Raw genomic sequence first — 11,751 nt, 5'->3', positions numbered from 1 at the left:
CAAATTCTTTGACTTTCTGGACTTGACCATTTTCATCTTCCTTCTCGACGTATTGAATATGACGTTCCGCCCAGAATTCCGACGCAGGATGCCCCTCCACACCCCATACCGACTCTTCGCGATGGCCTATTTGGATGGCGGCAAGATGGCCTGGCCTTTGGACCTGGAAGTCGAGCCAGTGACATCACATTCGGCGTTGGCTCAGAGCGAATGACTATTGTGCTTCGTGACGAGTATTTGATGCTCTGTCTCCCTCAGCTTCATAGTTCTAGAAGAATATTCCACAACACAATTTGATACCAACAACGCAACACCAACTACTTTGATACCCCAAAAACCCGAGCATCAACCTTTTGTATTATCACTCTCAACGTCTCTTGATACCACTTCAACTTTAACAAGTTAATCAGCAAACATGGGTTTGGGAGCTAAAATCAAGAACGCGCTCCACAGCGACGACCAGCCTCAGAAGACCACGTACGAGGGTGACCAGCCACCAGGAGCATTCCCCTCCGACTCTACTACCGCCGGAACCACCAAACACAACACCACCACGACCGGTGGATACACCGGAGGAACCACCGGAAGCCACACAACCGGTACCACCGGCACCACCGGTACTCACACCACCGGTACTCACCACGACCATCGCGGCGGACCTACGTCCGGTTTGACAGGGACCACCCATGGCACCACCCAGGACGCCACCCACGCCACAACCACCGGCCACACGGGAGGCCTGACTGGCAGCAACACCGCAGGATACAGCAACGTCAATGATCCCGATGGAGTTCATGGCCCACACGCCGGAAGAGCTGCAAACAAGCTGGATCCCAGAGTCGACTCAGACCGTGACCATCGCGGCGCGCCTGGCGTTGGTCTCTCCGGCACCCACCGCCCCCATGACTCCGGTGTCGAAGTCGGTCAAGGAGTTGGCCGCAACAAGCCCTACAAGGGCGAGTATCTCGCCAATGCCGAGCGCGCCAACGCCCAGGACCCTTACTGGGGTGATGTTGGCCGCGATGGCGCCACTGTCAACAAGGACTTGCCGCTCCGCCCCAACGAGTCTGGCATTGGCCGAGGGGGTCCTCAGGCCGTTGGTGGAGGACATTATAATCCCGCGGCGTCCACTCACCACGACCCTGCCTCGGGTGTCGATCGATCAGTTGAGGGTCGCGACTTCACTCACCCAAACGGCCCCAACACCGGAGTTGGCGGTGCTAGTGGTGATCCCTACAGCGGCGTTCATAGCGCCGCACACAACCCTCAGGCGGCTCTGTCTGGCGGCAACGCCAGCGACCCGTACGACACTCGCGTGAGAGATAGAGACATGGGCCGTGAACGCACCGGTCACGGAGCCGCTGGCGCCGGTATCGGTGCCGGCGTTGGTGCCGGCGTCGCCGTGGCTGCTGGTCAGGCTGCCCACAGACATCACCGCGACGACATGCACGAGTCTGGCCACGGAGGTACCAACACGGTTGGCAGCGTCAACTCTCCCGTTGCTCACAACACACATGGAACTGACGTCGGTGTCACTGGCACCCACGCTGGAGGTGTTCACGGCCACCACCGTTCCAGCCTTACCGGCAACGAGCCAGGCGTTCCTAAGAGCAGCATGCTCGACCCTTACAACGAGGCTCCTACCGCCACTCTTGGTACTCATAGTGCTCACGGCACTCACGGCACTCACGGCACTCATGGTAACGTCGCTGGCACTGGCGGTGTTCTCGGAGGACACACTGGATCTTCCTCGCTGAACCAAGGTACGCAATCCTCCCATGTCCCTGGCACAAGCGGTCTGGGACCCAACGGAATGGGCCCTGACCATTACGGCCCAGGACATGAGGGAGCCAAGGTTTTCCACACCTGCACCAAGTGCGGCGAGGACAACGATATCAGCAGATACTTCAAGAAGGATGCTGTTTACCGTATGAACTAGGGGGGTTATGATAGCGAGCATTGTATATCCTGTTGTATTCATAGTTAACTCATGATGATCATGACCATAATGGCACTGTTACGTTACCACACACTCACTTCTCTTGATACACATTTGGCCAATCTTCTTGGCTTTCCGTCACATTATTAATCACTGCTCATACCGTATATAACTGGCGAACCTTCCGCGCAGTAATTGCAAAATCTTTTCACTTCAATGCGAAATATGCCTTTCCCCTTTGAGTACTGAAACTAAGCCTTGGGTTAAATCGAATGGACCAAGTAATCACCACCGTCTTTTCCAGCGGATTCTCATGTCCCTATCTGGCGGGACAGCTCCCGCGCCAACGTATGCCTTGTCATTCATAGCCGGCCTCTCGGAAAGCGACCCATCAAAGTTGACCCAATCCTCGAATTCAATCTCGAAGCGAGACGCAATCATCGCGACGGCCAACATGATCTCCTGCTTGGCAAAAAAGCGCCCCGGGCACATGGATACGCCGCCACCTATCACATAAACATTAATGGTCCGAGGAGTACGGCTGGTATAGTCATCCACAACTTACCGTAGGGGAAGAAGTCACTGGGTCTTCCGGCCATGACAAATTCTTTGACTTTCTGGACTTGACCGTTTTCATCTTCCTTCTCGACGTATTGAATATGACGTTCCGCCCAGAATTCCGACGCAGGATGCCCCTCCACACCCCATACCGACTCTTCGCGATGGCCAATTTGGGTGGGTGCTTGAATCAAGGAGCCTTTGCTGAGATGATATCCATCCAACTCCATTGGCTCCATGACTTCACGAGTGATATTGATGGACACGTGCATCCGAAGTGTCTCGAGATAAATCGACTGGAGTAGGGGTAGGGTAACAAGCTTTGCCAGATCAAAAGTCGGTTTTCCTGTCTTGGGGTCGGTGATGGAGACCGAATCAACCTCTTGGCGGACCGCTTGGAAGAGCGACCGGTCTCTGATCACTTCCATAACGGCCCAGGCGCTCTGGGGAACGGAGTTCGAGTTGATACTAGTAGAAGCATCAGTAAAATTGGCCCTGACAGCAGATCACACTCTTGATGCCGCACCCGGTGATACTTCCAATGTACATTCCCGCACGCGACTGAAGGGCAAACCCATTCTTCTCCCAAAACTTGGAATGTTCTCGTTGGAGTCTCGAGCCAAAGATGGGCTCCCAGTCTGCATCAGCATCCGGACCGTTCCAGTCAAACTTGGCCCATGCGTCTGTCAGGAAATCCGACATCATGGCCAGGGCTTTGCGCTGAACCTGTTTTGGCTTTGGATTGATCCAAGTCGGTAGGCCGTACATGAGCTGCATTGCAACCGTATCGAATTCCCAAAATACATCGATGAATTCCGGATGATCCTCAATCAGCTTGCGCCCCGCGAGGGAGATCGTCGCCGCTTCTGCCATGTCCTTCTTGAGATACTTGAACAGTTGCAAGGTCTTCCACTCACCCAGTGGCTGCTGGCCGAGCCTCTCGCCGAAAAAGGTGATGAACGTCTCCGCGAGCCTTGCGGTAGCCTCGGCGCGGAACAGGTGCTCGTTGAAGAGGTGATGCAACGCAAACCAGTGCCTCTGGTTCTCCGGCCTGCTCTCATTTCCCGCCGCCGGCATCTTCAGACGACCAGATTTATCATTGTACATTACCGCGACATCCTCATCGATCATCCCCTGCACTCGCCCGTTGACCATGACGATGAACTTGTCTGAGCTGAGCGTGTTATTCGAACTGTTGCGGAATAGCTTCTGGACATTGTGAGAGCCCGCGACCAGGTAAACGTTCTCGGTGCCAAGGTTGAACTTCACGACACTGCTTTTCTTCAATGCTTCGGTCGCACGTTCGAGGAATCTGCTGTTGTCGGTGATGTATTGGTACGTGTTTGAAACGTAGGGAATGAGGCCCGGCAAGCTCGGAGGCTCATTTGCTTTTGGTCGGAAGACACGACGAAGGACCACCACGCCCAGGAGTGGTAGCAATAACCAGGTGATGATGAGCGATGTCGCATGTTGTTGGAGTGACTCTAAAAGCCCCTGAGATTGGCCCAGTGCGTCGGAAGTATTAGTTGAAGCCATCACTAGCCTAGATGCTCTAGTCAATGAGATGAATATTCGAGGTTGGAAAGGAGCTGCAGTAAAGAAATGAGGGGTAGATCGACACCTTTGTCTGAGACGCACCATTTCTTCATCCGAAGTTAAACTTTGATTGTCCCGCCGGTGCGTATCGCTCTATCGCTGGCTTGGGAACGTTACACTGAACCCATTCGAATCGTCATGAACAGGGATCAGCCAATCCTTCACGAAAACGTCGTAGCCAGGAACGCGTTGAAATGCACGAATACAGCATCCTCGAATGGCTTCGAATGCTCACTTGTCTCCCCAGCCGATCCAATCAGTTAGGTAGGCGCCAAGATGAAGGCGCCAAGATGAAGGATTGCGCAAGAACTGAATGCCACCAACCCGAAGCCTGTTCAAGCAAACAATCGAGGGGTGTAAGCATCATGTTTTTGATGACGGTGGACGACCTGGATCCGGCGCTTGTGGTGCATCGCAACGCAGCCCACATCTTTCTACTCTTTTGTCCAAGTGACATCTGATGCGCAAATGTCATGGACGGTTTGAGGTCTCCAGGTATTCAGTGTTTGTCTCGATACTATGCTCCAAAGAGATCCCACCCGGCCGACCCAGTCTCTTCAAACGGCTCTCCGCCCTCACAGTAGTAGGCTTGACTGTGACAAGGTATTCTTCGTTGTGGAAGTTGCCGGCAAACCTTATGTCGGTATCATGCGTCCCGAAAATAGCCAAGATTATATCCCAGTTCATCGGGCAGGCAAAAGCGAAACTAGGTTCGCCGTTAACACCGGGCAGAATAACTGCTGCAACGTGTGGAGCAGCATCATCCTCAACATCGACGAAGTAGTGAGGAAGATGCCAAGGCTGCGGGAGAGTCTTTTCCCCTAAAGGCTCAATAATGAAGCCGAACGAGGATGAGCCTTTCAGTATGAGCAGGGTCAATGCCTCTTCCAAAGTTGAAGTCCGGGATGACTACAGATTGAACAGATGTTAGCATGAACGAGTAAGACGTAGTCAAAGCTCATTTCCAGACACATGAGACGGCATTGAGATGCTGGCTTACTTAATTTGATCACAATATCCGGGCGATCCGTCTTGTTCTCTCCATAGAATTTCCATATGATGTACTCTTGCTCCATCTTGCTTGCGCCGTAGATTGCCACGCCGTGCTCGACGCTCCAAGCAGGAGGGGCCCAAGCCAGCTCTTTCGCGTCGTGCGCTTAGGTATCTATGTCCGCTTCCTGGGACTGGAGGATTAAGTAGTTGTCTTCTCGAGCAGTATAAGCGTCGAGGCTGATGAAGCCAGGACGAATCGCTTCATAGTTAGTTCTTTATATGCTGCCCCGGTGGCGATCATCCCACATTTGACTGCATCTCCAATCACTTTGACTGGATCGTCGTTGAATTCAATGGCGGTGGTATTGTGCACAAAGATAGTGGTACCTGAGCTATTTGGTTAGAGTTCCATACAAGCGAGGAGAAAAGTCCACGGTATAGAGAACCGATGAGTTGTCAGAGCTTCGTGCTGTGCTAGTAAGGCGTAGCATCACTCGCCTTTGACAACCTTGTCGTACGTGCCGTCAATTTGCATATCAGGAACAACGTGAATTTCAAATTTCCCTTTGGCGTATGCCTTTTCAAAGTGTGTGACAAGCCAGGGATACTTCTTCAGGTTACGGATCGTTCCACGGACTCTGTGGCCAAGTCAATTGGACTGGATATGGACAACTATCCAGCCTTTGTAGCCGGCCAGAGAAAATAACGATCTCCGTCAGGCGGGTCGTTAAATCGAGCTCAACGGAAGGCCGCCGAAACATCAACGGAGCGGAGACGGCGGGTTTTATCCGTCTATTGTCCACCTCTCTCGGCAGTCCGAATAGGACACTACATCTCTTCCGTTCGAGTTACTCGGCCATTCCAATCGGCATTTATTAACTGGGCTTCTCTCGCAAAATTTGTTTCCCCGGAGATCTGGTTTGCATAACTTCACGTAGCACCACATGCTTCCTCAATCTTGACTAGAGGACCCAAACTGTGTTATCTCATGAATGAGCTGGAAAATTTTCTTAGCACATCGTGCACCGAATTGTCCTCTGAAAACCGCTTCATTCTCCATTCAAGGTAGAATCAATGCTCCACTACCTTTCTGAGCGGGCTGAGCTAAGCATACTGCTCCGATGGTGTGTGGGTTGGATACAGCGTAAGCTCCGTCATGATGCATGAAACCCTAGCATAGCTGAACGCCAGCGGAGGTTAGCCCCGAGGACCGTAGTATGTAAGCAAGGCTCTGAAAGATTTGATTATCGCAAAGTTCCCCAGCATCAAACCCTTCAAGTAACAACTGTCACTCGTCACCGACATAGAATGACCTCAAAGCATCTTACATTAGCGAGAGTCGGTGAACCCATCAACTTCCAACACTAGAGCGCTGCATGACTATTCCAATTCAGCGCCGAAAACATGGCAAACAAGCCTAAGCAAATCCGTTTCGAAGAGGATGGGTTTGAGGATTGGTCAGACTCGCCGGCTTCGCCTCTGCCGTCACCTACGCCCAGCGTCGGTTCATTCCATCGAGGCTCTCGCCCAAAACAAGGCACAACGCGAATTCCCTCAAGAATTGTGTCCAAGCGCGCTTTGATCGAATTAGAGTATCCTTTCGCCGAAGATGGGGACACAATTGTTGTTCAGCTGGCACTCGGAGAGGATCACATCACTGAGCTTCTTGAGCTGAGCAAAAGGATTCGGAGCTCAGACCAAGGGACTTCAGAAGTAGGAGACAATGGTGAATTTGACCAACAAGAGAGAGACCGAGGCTTTGACTGGATCAACGTGGACGCACACGCTCCGGAAACGCCAAGTCCGAACGCGCGCAGGGGCGAGGAATTCTATGAAGACATTGAATCCACATTGGAAGACACAGATTGGGATCGGGACGATCTTGAAGGCCCAGTGATCCATTCCGGAGTTCTGAATCTTAACAGCGCGAAATCATCGATGGACAACAACATGGACTCCACTGCCGGGCGACTTTTGGCTTGGAATCAGGAAACGTCAGAACTGATCAACGGTGCTGTTACGCAGCTCAATACAGCGCATGCAGCAGAGTTTTATATGGATCGCGCCGGCAATCAAAAGGTCACTCTCGTCTGTCCAGAAGACTATGAATTCGGGGTTACAGACGAATCTCTGGTTCGCTTGAGATGGCTGTGAGCATTTTTCAAGTCACACAGGGAGTTTCAGAACTAAAGGAAATCAGCCACGTACAAGCCCAGTCTTTGAATATTAAGACACTGAAGGTGAGGTCTGCGAAGCGATGGAGGATGAACAGGTTTAGGAACAGAATCGTTTACTGACCAACCAAGACTCTAGTAGGGGACTGTCCATACATCTCTCAATCATTAAGACTGGTTGCACTTGCAGTTCTCAAAGAAGTCACGGCAAGATGTGAGAGGTCTTCAGAAAATGGATCCTACATCGAGCCTGGCTCAATAATTCAATACATCGGAAGATACGACAGCTCACTTGGGATATATGAGTATGAAGACATGTTTGATACCGAGCCTGTTGTCTTCATTTCTGCACCGCACCTCCTTCTCACCGACGAGTCTTCCGGCAAAAGGTTCCACGAAAACCACTATATGAGGAGTCTTCGTGAGGTTCTCTATGGTTATGACGACGAAACACGACATAAGACTGACTCTCGTGGTCGCAAATTCCCATTTGATGGATTACGGCAATACCAGCTCCAGGTTCCTCAGCTTTGGTCCTTGGTGGTTGGTGCAGGTAAGTAATATCCCCGCACTTTGGAAATTGTCCCCGATGGGGGATGTAAAAGACTTTTGCTTACTGATCCCAACTGTCTTAGATCTGATCATAACCTTTTCAGAATTACCGTCACTGGAATTACAACGGAACCTCATTACCGTCGATCGGACAAGGTCGTCTGCAGGAATATACACGATTAGGCTCATTGATGAAAAAGACATGTGCCGGTATCATGTTGTCGTCAAAGCAGATTGCAAATACGCAGTGAGCACTTAATCTCAACCTCATCTTGCTGGGTCTTTTTCTGAAACATTATAGGACTTTCTCAAACATGCGATGGCATTGGCATTCAAGGGTCAAGGCCGCTTGAATGCAGCTGCCTTCGTGCTGGTCGATGATAGTTTTCGCACAATCACAGCGGACATCTGGTTGGACTTGCTTGCAAGCGAGACCATTGAAAACTATGTCTTCAGCATTCGGGAAAAGCACGAGGGGCAGCGGGGGTCGAACGATGAGTTTCGTGCCCTGTCAGAGAAGCTCCTCACCGCGGGAAGTCGGAGCAGCCTAGGTAGCCGCAGAGACTCACGCCGGAGGTAAGACACACGCAAGATTCCGCGTTTGATTGGACTCAATTCTGAAGCTTTTCTAGTTCATTTCGATCCGAATCCAGAGCTGCAAACTTCGACATGCAGATGGTTCTGCATCCCGGTATGTGGGAATATGGCGGTGACGACTCTCCGAGTCCTTCAGAAGACGGGCTGGAGTTTGAGGACGACCTGCTTGAAACTTCCACCATGTCGTTTGAATCACATTTGGGCGTCGACAATTCCTCACTCGACGGCACAGTTGACTTGACTACATCCATGTCAGAAACAAGCTTCAGGTTGAGAAACACAGCCACCTTTGACTCCTCCGTCTCGCTCGGAGGGGTTGAGGTACCGAAACTTTTCAAACTAGGCAAAGAAATAGAGCATCCAGCTCAGCCGAATGGAGTAGTACGTTGAAGCATCTCATTCATCCCCTAGAACACGCTAATGGTGACTCTGTTTATAGACTGGGAGTCCCAAATCGCAGCCTGGGCAATCAGCTTCTAATGGTATCAATGAGACAAGATTCACTCTTCCGCGAAGACAAACGTCTCGATCTTTCTCCAATGGCGCTGGAGGGTCTGATTTCACGCCCGACATTCAGGAAGGGTCACGGCGTAGACGGAGTCGAAGCCGTTCGAGGACTTCAAGCTTCACTTATGCCCGTGACTCACCACTAGAGGCAGAGCCACTCCCGAATTGGTTCAACGATCAGGAACACTTTAGACGGACCCGAAGCGACATGGATGCAAGCTCATACCACGGCTCGTGGACCAGACCAACTCCTGATCGTGAATTTGGAACGGGCTATTTCTCTGCAGGCCTACCGTCACTGAATCTAGCAGAAATGGATCCTGTACCCTTTCTGGCCTGGAGACTGACATGGGACGATGATAAGAGATCAAAATCCGAAATCGAACAGACGGTCTCTCAATTACTGGGAAAATTGAATGCGACCATGGAGTCGGAAAAAGTTGGCAAATGGTACAAGGCTTCATTTGAATGCACCAAGGACGAGCTTATCGAAAGATTGGCTGGTATGCTGCAATCATCCCAGACAGGATCAACCGGGAAAACGGCCGAGAAACCAAAGCAGTTTGAAGCGTCTGACCCTTCAGCGGATATTTTTCCGGAGGCTCCGGTCACTAATCAAAGATCAATGTCGGGGGCTGATCCTGATCTTCACGAACCAAATTCAGAAAACAGCACGAAACTTGAAGGGTCTACCAGAAGCTTCGTAGCCCAAGAGTCGACTCTATTTGGATCAACCGAGAATGGAGACAACAGCTTTGGCCCGAGTGCTGGATTCAACACACATTTCCGCCAACCTGTATCCAACACGTCACGCGACAGTTTCGGATTGAGTGATGATCCTTGGATAATGACGGATTCTACAGGAAACTTTGAAGATTTTCTATTGTCGAGAATATTCAGCGTTTCCCAAAGTATCCTTGGCGCCTTCCTTCCAAATGAGGGACGCCTCGTTCATCATCCGGTATGCAAGCGATTCTGGGGTTCGGTAGATGCAATTTTGAGGGTAAGAGCTTTGATTCCCCACAACTAGGCAACTCAATCCAAACGTGCATGTGTACACAAGTTTCCAGACTGACATCTGTCAGGGGCTCCGATGGTCGATCGATGAGCATAAAGAAACCGACGAGCAGTCCTGGTTCATATCACGGACGATTGAAGCCACTTTTCCGTATGGAGAGTCAGCCTCAGTTTCAGGCACAAGGGCTCAAGTAGATTGCGACGACTGCGATGAGTTGAAAGACTATCTGTCACCCGAAGAAGCACTCGAGCATTGGCATAAAATTCATATGAGGACTCCATGTCAACACCAAACCAAAAAGGGTAGGGTGTTTGATGACCCTTGTTTTGTTTGGATACGCCGGCAAAAAGCCAAAGAAACTTGGACCGTAAGACCGAGAAGGGCTTCGAAAAACGATGTCGCCTCAAGTCTTGATCTCTTTTATGGAGAACTTGAAGACATAGTTGACCGAATAGAAGAGCTTCATAAGCTGGTCACGAGCGTGACTGGGTTGGAAGATTCAACCAGCTGCAATGACGGCAGACCTCATCTCCCCAGCAGCCTCGTCGAGGCTTTCGAGCGGATCGTTGCCTTGTTCATCTTGAAGGCCAAAGAAATTTCATGGATGAACAGATTCGCTGCCACTTCTGAGTCGTCATACGGCCAGCACGCCGAACAACGTTTGTTGGGCCTAAAGAGAAGCGGAGCCGCAACATCAGAACGCGTCCGCAATCACCTCGACCGGGCCAAGGAGGACATAATCCTACTAGGGACAAGCAAGGGAGACACGGAGAGAATCATCATTGCTCCTATAGGGCCTGAATTTCTGGCAGCTTCTTTGATTAGCCATCTACAGAACAATATCTCCGTCCAAGGCACCGACGAAAAGTTGGATCTCATCAGCCATTACCGGAACTATACCGCCAGACTCCGATTCAACACCAACCGAAAACCGAAAAGGGAGGCTTTTGTAGAGATCCACGCCCTCGAAGAAGAATTGGAAGCTTTGCAAATGGTGGTCGCCTCGCAACAAGGTCTATTGAGAGCTTACCAGAAGCTATTCTCTCCTCTAACATTCAAGTATCCCACAACCGATTGGATGTATTACAAGGAAAGAAAATCTTTGTTCAAGCTTGAGAGCAAGTGCGTGCGCAGACAACAACGTCGATTAGCGGAACGCGACAGAGCACTTGGGATCCTCCGAAAGAAGGTTAGGGTGTTGAGAGACGACACGAAGCAGAGGATTGAGATCCTCGACGAGGGTCATGGAAAGGCAATCCGAGTGTTCACGATAGTAACGTTGTTCTTTTTGCCCCTGTAAGTTACCTTCATGCAACGTTGACGTAATTCATCGTACAGCTGAAGACATGCTGATGGTGATCCCTAGGTCATTCGTCACAAGCTTTTTCGGAATGAACACTATCGACATTAGAGATACCAACTACGACCAGAGGATGTTTTGGACATCGGCCCTGCCTCTCACGTTTGGAGTTATAGGCCTGGCATTTCTGTATGGCTACAAGTGGGATCTGATCGCGGCATGGGCAACCGGGACTTTTACATCAGCCAAAAAAGGCACGACTACACACGACTTCCCAAAAGAGAAAGCCTTGACCTGGACGACTACAGCGGAGCAAAAAGACGACTGGTTGCCAAATCATGGAAGAGCCAGCGTATTAGGATGGAGGTACAGGATTTCGTATCTTTCCGCACGACAACGGCAGAGGAAGGGCAGAGTTCCTAGGAAGAAGACGGAGGATAGCTTGTTTCGGCCATAGCCGTCGTTGTAGAAACCTCTTGAATTCACGCAAAAGCCTCGTCCATTCGTTTGATGTGAA

General features: G+C 50.9%; 4 protein-coding genes across 4 annotated transcripts; 2 read left to right on the top strand and 2 right to left on the bottom strand.

Moving 5' to 3' along the window:
- Nucleotides 1-415: 415 nt before the first annotated feature.
- Nucleotides 416-1,939, top strand: CORC01_00656 (uncharacterized protein; the record flags this gene model as incomplete). The annotated part of the gene is made up of 1 exon (XM_022612313.1): nt 416-1,939. The coding sequence occupies one exon, from the start codon at nt 416-418 to the stop codon at nt 1,937-1,939; it is 1,524 nt and encodes a 507-aa protein (XP_022481452.1).
- A 285-nt stretch (nt 1,940-2,224) lies between these two features.
- CORC01_00655 (uncharacterized protein) lies at nt 2,225-4,033 on the bottom strand (the record flags this gene model as incomplete). The annotated part of the gene is made up of 3 exons (XM_022612312.1): nt 2,225-2,445; nt 2,505-2,965; nt 3,024-4,033. The coding sequence occupies 3 exons, from the start codon at nt 4,031-4,033 to the stop codon at nt 2,225-2,227; spliced, it is 1,692 nt and encodes a 563-aa protein (XP_022481451.1).
- A 531-nt stretch (nt 4,034-4,564) lies between these two features.
- CORC01_00654 (aldehyde reductase) lies at nt 4,565-5,169 on the bottom strand (the record flags this gene model as incomplete). Its single annotated transcript, XM_022612311.1, has 2 exons — nt 4,565-5,002; nt 5,107-5,169. 2 exons carry the CDS (start codon nt 5,167-5,169, stop codon nt 4,565-4,567), a joined length of 501 nt encoding a protein of 166 aa, XP_022481450.1.
- A 1,321-nt stretch (nt 5,170-6,490) lies between these two features.
- On the top strand, nt 6,491-11,691 carry CORC01_00653 (uncharacterized protein; the record flags this gene model as incomplete). The annotated part of the gene is made up of 9 exons (XM_022612310.1): nt 6,491-7,236; nt 7,539-7,813; nt 7,896-8,059; nt 8,114-8,388; nt 8,445-8,790; nt 8,849-9,419; nt 9,817-9,877; nt 9,947-11,230; nt 11,301-11,691. 9 exons carry the CDS (start codon nt 6,491-6,493, stop codon nt 11,689-11,691), a joined length of 4,113 nt encoding a protein of 1,370 aa, XP_022481449.1.
- Between the last annotated feature and the right edge of the window lie 60 nt (nt 11,692-11,751).

Source organism: Colletotrichum orchidophilum, assembly GCF_001831195.1.
Source record: "Colletotrichum orchidophilum strain IMI 309357 chromosome Unknown Scaffold_3.1, whole genome shotgun sequence".
In the NCBI taxonomy this organism is placed as follows: Eukaryota; Fungi; Ascomycota; class Sordariomycetes; order Glomerellales; family Glomerellaceae; genus Colletotrichum; species Colletotrichum orchidophilum.
This window is presented reverse-complemented; position numbering and strand designations above follow the sequence as displayed.